The sequence below is a fragment of the Papaver somniferum genome, chromosome 9 (genome assembly GCF_003573695.1).
Source record: "Papaver somniferum cultivar HN1 chromosome 9, ASM357369v1, whole genome shotgun sequence".
Taxonomy (NCBI): domain Eukaryota; kingdom Viridiplantae; phylum Streptophyta; class Magnoliopsida; order Ranunculales; family Papaveraceae; genus Papaver; species Papaver somniferum.
The window spans coordinates 12,921,560-12,938,110 of record NC_039366.1 but is presented as its reverse complement, the minus strand read 5'-3'; the positions used below and the strand labels follow the sequence as shown (position 1 = coordinate 12,938,110).

Sequence of the window (16,551 nt, the reverse complement as noted above, 5' to 3'; positions counted from 1 at the left end):
CATTACCTTATTTCTTCGACCAGTCCACCCCAAAAACCATATCACAACCACCAAGTTGAAGGACTCTTAGATCACCAGAGAATTGGTAGCCTTGCATAGACCATTTAAGGTCAGAACACACACCTTTGTTGTTTATGGTATCTCTATTGGCAACTGTAACTAGCATGTGACCAGTTAGTGATATATGAAGGTGCAGTTGCTCTGCAAAAACAACATCCACAAAACTGCGAGTATTGCCAGTGTCAATAAGAACAAAAATATGGCGCTTATTAAGTTTTCATGGTACTCGAATTGTGTGTGGTGTTATAGGGATAATTAAAGCATGTAATGAAATATCCATGGTGGAGTCACCATAAGTGGTTGGATATGCCTCTTATTATTCTGATTTTTCTACATATATTGGTGATTGTTCTTCATCAGAGTCTACAAACATGAATAGTTTTTGAGTCTTGTAGAAGTGTACAGGTCCGTAAAATTCATCGCAATTGTAACATAAACCTTGGTCACGAGACACTCTCATTTTAGCTGGAGTGAGCTTTTTAATAGGAGGAATAGTGGGTATTGTTTTTGTAGGAGTAGGTGGCATAGTAACAAATGGTTTAGTAGAAGAAAAAGATGGCTTGGGGTGGTGTAGTGAGAGATGGTAATCTAGGTTTATACGTAGAGGAAGAAGGTGTGAAGGAACTGGTAGAAGGTTGGAAGGAGCGAGTGTATGGTTTATATTGCTTAACCTGAGAGTCTACTGAGGCTTGTTGAATACGAGCCAGATAGAATGCATCAGTATCACATTTGGGTTTAAACATTAAATTGGGTTACAAATTTCTTCCTTCAACCCACTAATAAAGCTCATTGTAAAATACTCATCTGATAAGACTTTGTTGTTAGACTTCATAATAGCTTTAAGAGATTCATGACGTTCATATAGTATTCTTCTATTGTGGTTCTCTGAGACAGCTTATTGAAACTACCCACATAATTATCAAAAGTGACATCCTCAAATCTCATACAAACATCAAAAACAAATTTATTCCATTCAATAAACAGTTTACCCTCTCGATAATCTAGAAATCACGAATATGCTTTGCCTTCTAAGTGGATAGAAGCCATTTCAACCCTCTTAACCGGCCCAATAGAATTGGAGTGAAAGTATCGTTCACATTTTTTAAGCCATCCCCGAGGATGAAATCCATCAGATCTAGGAAAATCAATTTTGGGATAACGACGAAAGTTACCTGTAGTCAGATGGTAAGCATTATTCGGACTCGATTCACCGAAAGAATTTCCACTCTCAGCCTCAGATTGGAGATTTGGGTTTGGTAAAGAATTTGAAGTTGATACAGGAGGAATTAGAGCTCCCAAATACTTCCATAGAGTAGCAAAGTGAATATTGAAATTGTCGGTGAGTGAGCTCATCTGACTTTTGAGATCATATAAATCCTTTCCAACAGCTGATAATCGTTCTCTATCAAGCTTCTGCTGATGAGCAACGTCCTTCACTGTAGGTGCTTTATCAACTCCTCTTGTCATGAATCATGACACATGATCGACTAATATGATACCAAATGTTATGATCGAACAAGTTAGAGATGAATTCAACAAATGACAGTAACCTTTAGTTCCAAAGGAAAGAACCTGAGATTTGATACTTTTCTTCTTACCAAGTTAACACAACTGATTAGAAAATAAATAGAACTCACAATCCTCATTAACTCTTTCATCCAATCACAACATTGATTGTTGATTAACCTAAAAGATAAAAGACTCAAATGACTCTCCTAATTAGACAGAAATACTTAAATGGGATCAAAGGTCAAGAGACTAGTAAAGTCTCTCGAGTTCCATAGGCACATGACACATTCTTTGAAAAGAAATCAAAAAAATGTATCAATGCACCTCGTTCGTTGTGCATGTTATTATGCGTACGTTTGTAGATACCAAATTAATTCGATACTATCATTAATGGAGCAAAATTAGTCGACATAGTACAAAATCTATGGCTTCCTTTAGAGGTGTAAATTGGGTCGTGCCAGTACGAGCACAGCCTATTGCAACACGTTAAAACTTGAGCAAAACCAAGCAAAGCACGTGAGTTACCTCATTACGGTCCAGCAAGTTAGTTTCATGGGCTAGGCTGTGCTGGACCAACACGTTTTACACCTCAATGAAACAACAACACCACCAAAAAACTCTTCTAATGTTAAGAAAAATCCAATATGAAATTTAATATATCATCAACTTCAAGAAAATCGAGGCTAAAATTGAATTATTCTTTACAAAATTAGCAAATTTAAAATTAATTTTATGTGACTAGAGAGTTCTAATTTATGTTATATCACATAAGGGACCATATAACGTTTAAATTTTTTAATTATTTTATAACTTTAACGAACTATTAATTTAGCAAGTTATCCCGATTTAGGACCAACAAATTTTTTAATCTATCGTGATTGTTTATTAATCGTGGATTAGTTTATAGGAGTTCTACTATAAAAAAGAGCGTAATAGATAGAAATATATCTCGAACATTTTCTCTCAGGGCTCTTCCAACCCTATCAACCAGTGACTTTCCTGGTCAGATCAGCTCCAAACTCAACCTATCTTCAACCTTAGTTTAATCTCTTTCATTTTCTTCTTTCACATCTTTTTTCCTTTCGTTCTTGGGCATGAATATGTTTGTTTTGTGGTTATAAACACAATATAGTGACTATAGGTTTAGCTCTATTAGTACCCATTTTTATGTTTATTTATTTCTTTTTTCTTTTTCTGATTTCTTACTAGTTTTGATTTCGATAATCCATTAAATGAATTATTTTGTCTTTTCTTAGTTTTGGTTACCAGTGCAGCTACGATGCGATCGGGCCACATCATAGAAGTATGTGTCTCCTCTTAATTTTGTGACACATATTGAAAGTTGGGTATTTTTGTTGTTGTTGTTTTTACGAGGATTTAAAGGGTTTGTTTTTTAGGGAAAACTAATTTTTACTTTTTCCGGGGACAAAAAGTTGGAATTCTTTTGATTTGAGACTCATTTACATGATGTGTACAAAAGGTAAGAAATGCCACACACTTCTACGATGTAGCCCGGCCGCATCGTAGCCGTAGGCTATGGTTTTGGTTTTGGTGTTTAATGGAGAAAAGTCACAGCCTGTAGTAACAAGAACCTCATCATCTTTAACTAAGAAAGAAAAAAAAACATGATCAAGATCATTAACAAGTTTATCAAGTACAACAACTACTACAAAGACTCCAATCCTTTTTCAAACCGAGTCATCCCGATTCAGACAACTAAATACCAATTCAAAAGACTCCTACTACGAGGATTTATGTTACTTTAAACATTGTAGATACTGATAATTTTCAAAAAAATAAAATCATGTACTTAAATGTACATGTTCGTGAAATCACCAGGTTGGGATGATCAACCTACTACTTTATACAATCAAACAAATTAGTTTTGGTTTAAACTAGTTTTTGCATATATACGATTTGGTCCTTTGAAAGCTCCGAGATGATGTTTAAGTCTGTAATTATTGGATAGTTGGTCAGTCAAGAACTGGCGGAGCCGCTATTGGATTCGATGCTTGTGCAATGAAATTGAAAAATCTTGTATATGTTTCCAATACCAGTTCTGTTAGTGTAGTGTTACGATGTTTATCCTTGAAAAAAATTTATATCTTAATTAGTCCGTACATTCAAATTCAGGTACCTAAACCTTAACTACTCCAGGTATATAAAGTCATTAGTATGAATGGATAAACACCCAACTTCCTAAGACTTGGTCTTGTTTGGCTACTAAATTAGCTAAAAAGCGTTGCCTATTTTTTTACACTAATTTTTTTTCCAGATATATCTCGGATTCTAACTAGTCGCGAGAAAATTTCGCTGAATGGTTCAGCGCAGAGAAAATCAACTTTTTCTCATTTCGTTCAGCGCATATTGATTTATTTTTTGATCCAACGACTGAGATGGTTGCGCTGTTCCATTCAGCACAAACTAATTTTATCTTAGATGTTCCATTCAACTCATTTAGTTTCGTTGATCCGTTCACGCATCTAGATGCTAGATTATAACTGTCATAAGACTTAAGAGGTTATTCTAGCTTCCAATATAGATGCTAGATTACATGACCATATGACTTAGCTTAAAGTAAATACCGACTTTTATTTAGTATAAAAGTAAAAAAAGGTGTTATCTTGTTTGGCTTATGGCTGATTGGATCAAGGACATGGCCTAACAAAGGTTTAAATCGGGCTATAGCCCGTCAATATTTATAGCTTAATCAAAAATTTGGATAAAAGTTTTCCAAACTTACTTATTAACCCACTTCTATTTATGATTAATCCTCGTGGTTGTACTATAAATAATTTTTAGCCCAAAATCTTATTTAAAATATAGAACTTCCTTTGTTATATCTATTTACTTTCCCATTGTTCTTTTATAAACCACAAATTCCTTCCTTCCATCACTATTGCAAATGAAATTTACGGATTTTATACTTACGCTTGACTATTTATCCAGTTTATTATAAAAACATTTAGATAACCACTTATTATGTAAGCCGTTCCAATAAATTTGCCGTGTGTTTCGGCCGCAGTGACAACCAGTGACATTCTAGTCCTTTTCCAGGAAAATTTTTGGGTCTGTGCCTGGATTGGATTCTCAAACGGAAGTCCATTTATTGCTACCAGATAAATTTGAATTTAGACACAGTTTCATATGGAAAAGATTCGCAAAGGAGCAGTGCTATCTTGCACGACTTTGCAGGATCCCTTCGCGCAAAAGCGGCTTCCAAGCCGTTGGATCACTATGTCCCACAACTAAAATCCAAATCTAGACACCTTGAACCCTTTAGGAAAAATGGTGGGTCCCGAATTGAAAGTGGTGGGTCCTAAACTGAATGCAAATCTAAGCGTTTATTTTCCCATCCAACGTCTTAGAAACCGCTTTTGCGGGAAGCCATCCCACAAACTCGTATGGGATAACATTTGTCTTCGGAAAGTAGGAAAAATCTGAATATTTAAAGGGAATAAAAAATACTCAGCCAACTCATTTACAGAATCTAGAATCCCAGATTCAATTCACCACAAAATAATGAAAAAACATGACAAAGTGATCCATTCCTCCTTTTTATAATTATTCCATATAATTAGGCACCAAATTTTCTAAATCGTAGTTACTCCATATAATTAAAGTCACATATATGGATAAACATCAGACTTCCTAGCTCTTAATTACTCTACAGTGTGAGTGTCCATTATGGATAAAATTTGATTGTTTATCGTATATGCGACTTTAAGCATATAGAGTAGTTAACAATTTAGAAATCAGATATTTCTCCATATACGATGACTTGAAAGTTTAAATAGAAGGATTTCAGATTCACAACATTTTATGAACATGACATGTTTCTCTTAGAAGCCATACATTCCTAATAAAAGTTAGACATTTTGGGATACTAAACCTGTCATCATTATCTACTGATTTTAGCCTCGACCATAACTTTTAAAATTGTAAGTGACCGTAACGGTTGATTATTAGATATTGAAATATTGGAATTTGACTTTGAAAGACTAATTTTTTGAGGTTGCAGGTGACATTGTTATAGGTTTCAAATTATACGTTTTCCGTATGAATATACTGCTTTGTACGGGGGACATTATAAATATATTATCTTCAAATGCATCGTTATTTAGGTATGAGAATAACCATATCAACAAATCCCTCTTGCATTAAAGTCACATACATGTATATACATCTGGTTTCCTAATTAAATCTCAATTACTCCATATATTTTGGAAATCACAGTATACATGTATAAAACCCTTTTTCCGACATGTTAATTACTCCGTATATTTAAAATCAATAGGGATAAAGATCCGATTTCCTAAACCTTAATTACTGCATTTATTTTTTTTCTCTAATTCCCGTATATATAAATTTGTAGATTTGTTTTTGTTGGATTATCAAGCATCTTTACTTTCTACAGTATTTCATTTCTGACAAGGTTATTATTATTCAAGTACTCGGCAAGTTTGCAATAGCATAGTAGAAAGATGGAAGCAAAAGGGATCATCACTATGCTAGTACTAGCAGTGTTCGTTGCTCACCAATTGTCTCTCACTAGTAAGATTATGTTTCTTTAAATAAAAATCCGGCCCTCCTTTTTCCTATACATAATATTATTTTCATTGATATATAATTAACTTAAAATAAATTTAATGGCAGGTGCTGGTCGAATTGGGGTTTGCTATGGAACAGTTGCAGACAATCTACCTTCACCACAAGAAGTAATTAATCTCTACAAAAAATATGGAATCCAGATGATGAGAATATTCTCACCAACACCTGAAATACTAGAAGCATTAAGAGGAACTGGGATTTTACTCTCAGTTGGTATCGTGAATGACGATTTAAAGGCTCTTTCATCGAGCCAAGAGTCTGCTAATTCGTGGGTGGCAACAAATATTGTCCCGTACAAAGATAACGTTACGTTTGGTTGGATCACAGCTGGAAACGAAGTTATCCCTGGAACGCTGGCTCAGTATGTCCCTGGAGCCATGACCAACATTTACAACGCTCTGGTGAATGTCAGCTTAGATCAGATTAAGGTTACTACAGTTGTTCCAGCTTCTGCTCTTGGCGCTACTTACCCTCCTTCAGCAGGTGCTTTTAAGGATGAAGTTGTCGATGTGATGACTCAAATATCCAAGTTTTTACAAAGTCATGGTGCACAATTAATGGTCAATGTATACCCGTACTTTGCTTATGCCGAAAATTCAGCAGATATTTCTCTGCCTTATGCACAATTTGCCGCTGATACACCTATTGTAGATGGAAACTTGAATTATTACAGTCTCTATGCTGCGATGGTAGACAGTTTTAATGCAGCTTTAGAGAAAATAGGTACGCCCGATGTTGTCGTTGCTGTATCCGAAAGTGGTTGGCCAAGCGCAGGAAATGAACCTTATTCAAGTATAGAAAATGCGAAGGCTTACAATACGAACCTTATGAGTCATGTTTTGAGTGAGGGAACCCCAAGAAGACCCAATCAGGAATACGATGTATTTCTGTTTGCGATGTTTAACGAGGACTTGAAGCAGCCTGCTGGTGTTGAGCAGAATTTTGGTTTATTTTATCCTAATATGGAGCCTGTTTATCCCTTATTCTGATGTTCAGTACTGTTTGGTTCCAAGGTCATGACTCGTGATCTAGGATATGCTTAACAGTATTTAATTAGCTTTTCTACTCGTTTACTTAGTTTTGTGATAATAACTAGGGCCTGTACTCGTGCTATTGTGCTTGTTCATTTGTCGGGTAATCCATGCTCGTTGTGGTCATCGATTCATTTTTGGTATGATCAGTTGTGTTATTTTGGTATTGTTAGAAAATTTATTTTAGTTGGAGGAACATGAAGATATGAAGTTGCTCATCTTTGAATCTGGATGGTAGACAAGATGGTTTAATCAAATTGCCTAAACATTAGGCAGTCCATTTAAACAGGGATCAAAAACAAAAAGTAAATGCAATTCTGAAGGACAGTTGCACCAAATCTATTTTTTAAGGACATGGTTGATTTTCATTTCTGTCAAGTTGGATACAAATACGATTCCGAAACATAATGGATCCTTGCTAATTAGAACATATAACTCCATCAATAGCAATGCACATTTGGATCCATCGCATTCAAGCCGCTCATTCATTGGGTGTAAACACATTGGGTGGCAGATTAAACGAAATTCATTGAATTTCATTCGCTGCTCAGGCCTAGATTCAACAGTTTGTGGCTTTGTGCTCTGAGTGTAGTGGCATAACTACTGCATGAACTCGATAAAAAAAATTGTGATGAGGTCCGTACCCTGTGTCACCCTTTCTTAAATGAGCCATCCAAATTAACTTCTTTTGTTTATCAACTGCAAGAAAACTCAATCTCTACTTATGTCAAAAATGCTTGCATATCCAAAGATTAAGGGGTTTGAAAGAGATTAGCCTAAGTATTTAATAGAACACCCTGTTTTCTGACAATTTAATAAAACACCCATTAAAAGTCTAAGTATTTAGCCCCCCTAAACCAATTCTGGGTTTAATGTTCTTTGTAAAGTTAACCCCCTAAATTATTTTTCTTAGATTAGCCTCCCGTATAAAAAGTTTCTAGCTCCGTTCGTGCCACTTTATTTATGACATATACCATCGGAAACGAGTAGAAACTAAGACAAAGGGAACATTATTCAAATACCTTCTTAAAATATATCCTTATTTAATTTTTAAAATATTCTTATTTTCTGAAAAGTGGAAGCAATTAGCACAAATTGCTCTTAGAAGTGGACGCAACCAGCACAGGTTGCTTCTAAAAGTGGATACTTCCAAAAAGTGGAAGCAAGTTTCTCAAATTGACTCCAAAAAAATTATCTTTTACGATAATTGTGCAAGGTCGAAAAAAATGGAGGGTATTTATAACACTCAAAACATTAAACCAAAGCAAGTTGTATATGAAGCAGGCTCAATTTAGAATAGAACTTTTGCATGAATGCCTGGCGCATCTCATCCCATGAGCGTATGCTGTTTGGATTTAGAGATATATAACAAGTGAAAGCATCTCCTGTCGGAATCTTCCCAAACTCCCTCATGCATATATTTTCGTCTTGGGCATACTCATTCAGAGCCATAGTGAAGCGATGCATTTGTTCAGTCGCGTTCCCACTTCCCTCAAATAACTTGAACTTCGGCGTTTTGTACTTTGTAGGCATAGGTTTAGCCAGGATTTCCGACGAAATGGGTGACGCGATTGAGTAGGCGCTGGCTTGGGTCTCCAGTCCATACTTCTCTTCAAGTAGCTTGGTGAATTTCCCATCGTTTAGAGCCATCCGCGCTTGCTCTTCTGTCATCGGTTGGTGACCCGCCGAATGGTTAGCTCGAGTTCCTCCTTGTGGCTTTCATAAGAAATGCGCTGGGTTGAAGCCGCTCCTCTGGTTCCGCGGAGGGGAGTTTGAACCTTCAACGCGGTTCTCTACTTGAGGTGGATCGATAGCGGCTAACCTCGCTAGGAGTGTCTGGCGCTGACGATCGTTCTCCTCGATGTCGAAGACCATATGTTAAACCTCAGTTAGGGGTCCGTAGACGCGTGGTTGGTCGACGCGTCCAAATACTTCAGCGTCCATGTGGTGAACTGTGCGCTAATTGTGTGACCTAGTCTCCCACTATGGTCGCCAAAAATGTACACAATACTAAAAGTACAAGGTACAGATAGAGTAAGATGAGAGAGAAACTAGTCCAGAAAGTAATACACAGATTCCCACAATGATACACACTGAGGATTCTTGTGGAGAGGAAACCCCCTTTTATAGACATTTCTTAAAACTGGGATATTAACTGTGTGTCCTTTCCTATCTTTTTTGGGTAACCCCATTTCTCGGTAACCGTATATGTGTCCTTCCCTTCTTCTTCTAGATACTTCTTTCTTCTTTAATGCATGCACGTGTATTCCACTAAAAGCGCCTTACTATTTCCACTTCTTTCAAGGTTAAGGGGAGTTCTCCCTCATCCTCCTAAGGGAGGACTCCTCTAACTACTCCTTTTCCTATTCTCCTTGGGAGGATTACTCCACCAACTACCGGTGCTCCCTATATATATCCACCTCTTTGTATAGCGCTCATGTTGTAGTCATCCCTTAGTATTTTTTTCGGATATCTACAATACTGGTCTATCAACGACGTCTAAAGATTCTTGAACTGTCTTTGCGCTCCTTTCTGCAACAAATTTCTTTACATTTCTTTCTCCTAATGCTTCTAAAGAAACAAAGTTTTTGATGTGTGATGATAATCGATTGTAATCAGTGAAGCTGTCATTTAACTCCCTAATCTTTTCTGATGTTTTTGTTAGTTGCTTAGAGGTACAACGAATGATTTCTCGACCATCTGTGAATAAAATATTACCCCTCTTTGTAATGGAAAGTTATAGAGTGTGCCCCTGGAAATCCTATACTCCGAGCTCTCTATTCCAACTCCAGGACTTGTAATACTTCTCATTCATATGGTTACTACTACTACTATCATCCTTCTTTAAACACCACAATTCCAGGGAGTGAGTGTGACGATAGTATTCAATACAAAAACGCCGTTTCATGAAAAATATTCTGATAAATCTGTGTACTTGGACTATGAAGCAAGTGAAATTCCTCATCTGCCAGATCAAAGGCCACAGTATCTGCGGATCCAACACAAGGCCAATGAAGTGCCCCACTGACACAAACACCTGCTGAATCTCCCATGTATGTAAGCCTCGGCCATAAGTAATAGTTGGTTTCTCCTGCACTTCTCCACCCGATGCCACTCCCAAGCGTATATACTGTTAAGATATGGTCAAGATATGATATATCTTGACATTATTGTGTTTGTTATTTGGTTGTAACTGCATATATATTCTTTCTGTATATATCCTAGATATTGTCAGGTGTATCTTTTATTTTCCTTATCTAGTTGTTAGGTGTATCTTTTATTTTCCTTATCTAGTTGTGTAAACATGTATAAATCAGGCTTTTGCCTATCAATGAAGATACAAAGAATTATTCTCACAACTACATTAGAATCTCTATGCTCATGTTCATCATGGCATCAGAGCTAGGAAATATCTGAGAACCAGTTTCCGCTGCAATACAATCCAGAGAAAATAAAACCCAGAGAAAACATAGTAATCGTTTCAAGAGAAGATTCTCAACCTATCACTGTCCGTTTTGATGGAACCAATTACAATCACTGGTCATTCCTCATGAGGAGTTTTCTTAAAGGAAAGAGTATGTGGAAGTATGTCGATGGTATCGAAAAGAAACCTACGACAAGAAGTTCTTTTGAAAAAGGGAAAGAAAATGAAACACAGAAAAAGGATCCAAAAGAAGAATGGGAGATTAACAATCACAGGATTCTCACTTGGATTGGAAACACAGTCATTCCTTCCATAAGCATGCAACTCACAAGTTTTGAGGTAGCCAAAGATGCATGGGATTTTCTTTCGAAAAGGTACACCCAAATCAACTTTGCTCAGAGGTATAAACTCGAACAAGATATTAGATCTATGAAACAATCGCATGATCAGTCTAATTCTGTTTTTCATTCTGAGATGTCTTTAATCTGGAATCGATTAGCACTCATGGAACCAATATGGACCGTAGATTTGGAATTTTGGCAGAAGTATAGAGAGGAAACACGTTTAGTTCAGTTTCTAATGGCTTTGCGTGATGAGTATGAGTCTGTTAGGGCATCAGTCCTTCATCGTTCACCTCTTCCCACGGTGGAAGTTGCTTTGTCTGAACTTATTACAGAAGAAACAAGGAAAAGAATCACACTGGAGATATCAGGAGTATTTGCTGTGCCCTCACGATCCATCCCTAACAATTTTCCAAGAAACTCAAATGCTCAAGTGCAACGTGATATGTCTCAAGTACAGTGTCATAACTGCAATACCTTTGGACACTTGGCAAGGAACTGCAATCTCCCATCGGCCAATACATCACCTGCTGCCACAATACCTAACACACCCACAACACAGTGTGGGTATTGTAAGGAATTTGGTCACTCATCTAGATTATGTACCTCACCAACCTCAAGAAACATGAGAAGGATCAATGCTAACGGAGGAAACAAATTCAATACACCTACCAGATTTACGGCAGCTTCAGTTTCATCTGCAACATATCCATATGCAACATCGACAACCTCATCTGCATTCGTTGTGCCTGGTGGTGGTTCGGCACCAAACCTTGCTGATATTCAAGAGATGATTAAACAAGCACTCTCAATTGGTAACAACCCTACATCTGCATCTGCCTTCTCTATCTCCTCAGGTATTTATTCAACAGAATGATTTCTCGACCCAGGAGCATCAAACCATATGACTTTTAATCAAAAGTTTTTTGAAAGTCTTCATCCTGTCATAACCCCTAAGATTCATACTGCTGATGGATCAACAGTAACTGCAAGTCATATAAGCTTGGTCAACTATTCAAATAACTTCTATGTAACAGATGTGCTTCTTGTTCCAAATATTACAATGAATCTTATTTCAGTTGGTCAACTGTGTGATCAAGGTTATAAAACATATTGTTTTCCTTTTGGGTGCGCTATACAGGATCTCAAAACCGGGAAGCTAGTTGGGATAGGCCGTAGAGTTGGTCGGTTGTATCTCCTTCAATCTCTTGCTCTCTCAGCGGAATCTAAAAGTCATGTCGTAGCTGCTACTCCCACTGCACCTGTGTCAATATCTCCCTTCATGTCTTGGCATTCTAGGTTAGGTCATGCTTCCTTTTCTCGTCTTTCATATATGATCAATAAGGGTTTACTAGGAGATACTCGGTTAGATAAAGAACCAAATTGCATCTCTTGTAAACTGGCAAAACAACCAGCTCTTTCTTTTAATCTTAGCACTTCTGTCTCAACTGAACCTTTTGCTCTTATACATTCTGATGTCTGGGGTAAATCTCCAATTATGTCAAAGGGAGGTGCTTTGTATTATGTCAGTTTTATTGATGATTATTCGCGTTATACATGGGTATATCTATTCAGCTCTAGAGCAGATTTTCTTAAGTTATATGTTGATTTCTCAACCATGATAAAAACTCAGTTTGGTAAAGTGATCAAAGTTTTTCGTGCTGATCAAGGAGGGGAATATATTTCCAATCCATTCAAAGAATTTCTTAAAACCCAAGGCACCATTCTTCAACTCATGTACTGAAACTCCAGAACAAAATGGAGTTGCAGAACGTAAACACCGTCATATTATAGAGACAGCTAGAACTCAGTTAATTTCTGGCTCAGTTCCTTCAAATTTCTGGGGAGAATCAGTCCTTACTGCAGTCTACACCATCAATAGAGTCCCAACAACTGTCATAGGAGGAATGTCACCTTATGAGCGTCTCTATGGTAAGAAACCAAACTATTCTGAGCTTCGAGTCTTTGGTTCAACTTGTTTTGTACTCCTTCCAGAACGTGAACGTCATAAACTTGGTCAAAAGAATGTCTTGTGTGTCTTCCTTGGTTATGGTATTGAAAAAAAGGGTACCGTTGTTATGATCCAGTTAATAGAAAGCTTCGTGTCTCTGTCATGTCACATTCTGGGAGAAAGTTCCATTCTGGTCACTTCCAAGCAGCAAATCATCATTTTGAGTCTTTCACTTATTCTGATCCATTTCCTAGTGAATCCAATCCTAGCACTTTTCCTATATCTACTCCTGAAAGTCCATCTCCTCTAGTTGTTGATCCACCAAATACGGATGACCAAGACCACTCTACGACTCAACCTAACAGTGCAACTCAGGAACGAGATCCTGATTCTGAAGAAAATTCTTTGCCACCTCGCAATCGAAGACCACCAGCTAAGTATGCAGACTATCACTGTTCCTTGTCTTCTATTTTGTCATTTTATGAACCAAAAACATACAGAGAAGCTGCAGCCATTCCAGAATGGCAAGATTCAATGGATGATGAATTGGAAGCACATGCAGAGGCAACATGGGAAATGGTGGACCTTCCTCCTGGAAAATCAGTTGTTGGAAGCAGATGGGTCTATAAAGTTAAGACCAGTCAGATGGTGAGTTTGAACGATGTAAATCACGAGTTGTTGCAAAAGGTTATACACAAGAGTATGGTGTTGACTATGAAGAAACATTTGCACCAGTGGCCAGAATGGTTACAGTTCGTAACTTGTTGTTGCTGCAGCACGACAATGGGGGCTTCATCAAATGGACGTGAAAAACGCGTTTCTTCATGGTGAGTTACAAGAAGAGGTTTACATGCAACCTCCTCCTGGTTTGCCTCATGAACCTAATCAAGTATGTAAGCTTCGACGGGCATTATATGGACTCAAACAACCACCTCGTGCTTGGTTTGAGAAGCAGCAATCCAAGTATGGCTTTACACAAAGCTTCTGTGATTCAGCTATGTTTGTCAGATCGTCAGAAAAAGGAATTGTCATTCTTCTCTTGTATGTTGACGACATGGTTATTACTGGCAGTGATCTACAAGGTATTACTGAACTCAAATCATATCTCAGTGATTGTTTTAAGATGAAAGATCTTGGATCTTTAAGTTACTTTCTTGGCATTGAAGTTGGCATGTCACCCACTGGTTCTTTCATATCACAAGTCAAATATGCATCTGAGATTCTACAGCGTGCAGGGCTATCTGACAATAAGGTAACTGACACACCTCTTGAATTGAATGTAAAATACAGTCCTACAGATGGGACTCTATTGTCTAATCCAACACTGTATCGTCAACTAGTAGGGAGTCTAAATTACTTGACCATTACGAGACCAGACATAAGTCATGCAGTTCACATAGTCAGTCAGTTTATGTCTGCTCCAAGATCTACTCATTATGCAGCTGTTCTCAAAATTCTAAGATATATCAAGGGGTGTCTTCATCAAGGTCTGTGTTTCTCATCCAAGTCTGATCTCACTCTTCAAGCTTACTCAGATTCCGATTGGGCTGGGGATATTACAGATAGAAAATCTATTACAGGCTATTGTGTGTTCTTGGGAGACTCGTTGATTTCATGGAAAAGTAAGAAACAAAGTGTGGTTTCTCGTTCAAGTCCTGAAGCAGAGTATAGAGCACTTGCTCACACCACATCTGAACTCATTTGGTTACGGTGGCTACTTCGTGATATGGGAGTTCTAATTTCTGCTCCTACACCATTGTATTGTGATAACAAGGCTGCTATTCAAATTACACACAATGATGTCTTTCATGAGCGTACAAAACATATAGAGATAGATTGTCATTTTACTCGTCATCATTTCAAGAAAGGTACAATCACTCTTCCACATGTTAAATCAGAATTTCAATTGGCTGATCTTTTCACCAAGACTCACTCTGCAGCTCGTCTTCGATTCTTAATTTCCAGACTCAAGATGTGTACTCCACCACCTTGAGTCTGAGGGGGGGTGTTAAGATATGGTCAAGATATGATATATCTTGACATTATTGTGTTTGTTATTTGGTTGTAACTGCATATATATTCTTTCTGTATATATCCTAGATATTGTTAGGTGTATCTTTTATTTGCCTTATCTAGTTGTTAGGTGTATCTTTTATTTGCCTTATCTAGTTGTGTAAACATGTGTAAATCAGGATTTTGCCTATCAATGAAGATACAGAGAATTATTCTCACAACTACATTAGAATCTCTATGCTCATGTTCATCATATACTTCTACCTGTCCTTTTAAGGAGGAGTTTTCCGGACAGCCTACGTAGAAAACTCTAACAATCTTATACTTATTAGTTAAAGGGGTGGTAGCCAAATTCATACGAAATGTGAACACCATCAATGCTTTTTTTCTCGTCAATCAGTATTCCTGGAAGTTTCATAAATTCTCTAGTAATGGGATTACATATGTATAAAGGTTCGTCGGGACTGATTCTGATGCCTTATAAAAGGACGTCAGGGATGCCTTTATATTTTGTCTTGACCTGTTAGACAAATTAATCCATTATCTGAAATAACTTCACGCACGTCTACCGGTAATTCGAGGTTCATCTTCCGTACGCAGTACTGGTTGTCAAAAGTAATCCCATCGTCGTAGTAATCTAAGCACCAGACAGCTCCGGTGCAGGCATATGTTTGAAGACCCACGAAATTCATCGTCTTAGAATCAGAACCATAATGATAATACGGCTTATGCTGTTGCTTCTATACCAGTCCATGACCGCATTGATACCCAAAATGGAGATTCGCGAAGTAAGTTGTATGAGCATGACACTGTATGAGATCTCTCCAAGCTCTACATACTAGTTTACAATCTAATACAGACTCGGCTGGTAATCTAGAAAATATATTCAGCATGATTTCTTGGAAAAGAACGTCTAGAGGATCGTCTTCCATCTCCTCTCCCAGAAAGTATCAGCTCGAATACCACGCGTTAGGTTTCCTTTCTATATACTAGTATAACAGTTCCGTTCATTCCCTAATTTTGTTATTTCTATTTATTCTTTATTAGCAAAGACGCACGTGTGATGCGAGTGCAGTTCTGTCTTAAGAAGTTCTAGTCTCTTTCGGTTTCTATTATTGCCGCTAGTTTAGCCTTTTATGGAACACGGAGATGACGTAATTGACCATCTCTGTAGCGGTGTCGCTCCCGTATGAAGTTGGGTTTATCCTATGATTCACGGTTATGGAATACTGTCGGTGGATCATGTTCAATTACATATTCACTGGAGTGAAACTGCACCGCTACGCGCCTGCCATTCAAACCTAATGATCCAACAATCCAGACTATCTCGGAACACCTGCCCTTCGGACCTAATGATCCAACAATTCAGACAGCCACGGAACACTCATTATCACTATGAACCATTGCACGCACTCGGACTAAAAATTCATAACTTTGTTAAATTCAATTAAAAATATCTTCTCATGCATTTCATTTATGCTAAAAGGATGTTTCAAACTAATAACAAACATTGAGACACGTAAGCCAAATTTTTCATTGCAAATTTCTTAAACTGATACAAATAAGATGTATTAGATAAAGTTCATTTACGTAATCATATATCTCCATTTC

At 37.4% G+C, this 16,551-nt stretch overlaps 1 protein-coding gene across 1 annotated transcript; it reads left to right on the top strand.

Moving 5' to 3' along the window:
• Window positions 1–5,972: 5,972 nt before the first annotated feature.
• LOC113314431 (probable glucan endo-1,3-beta-glucosidase BG4) lies at window positions 5,973–7,345 on the top strand. Its single transcript, XM_026563223.1, has 2 exons — window positions 5,973–6,123; window positions 6,226–7,345. Exons 1-2 carry the CDS (start codon window positions 6,054–6,056, stop codon window positions 7,167–7,169), a joined length of 1,014 nt encoding a protein of 337 aa, XP_026419008.1. The 5' UTR covers window positions 5,973–6,053; the 3' UTR covers window positions 7,170–7,345.
• The last annotated feature ends 9,206 nt before the right edge of the window (window positions 7,346–16,551 follow it).

What these genes read in the sequence shown, in the direction of transcription:
- LOC113314431 (XM_026563223.1), top strand. Translation starts at nt 6,054, where the DNA reads ATGGAAGCAAAAGGGATCATCACTATGCTAGTACTAGCAGTGTTCGTT. An exon ending in TCACCAATTGTCTCTCACTA is followed by an intron (nt 6,124 to 6,225) that starts GTAAGATTATGT and finishes ATTTAATGGCAG; the next exon opens with GTGCTGGTCGAATTGGGGTT.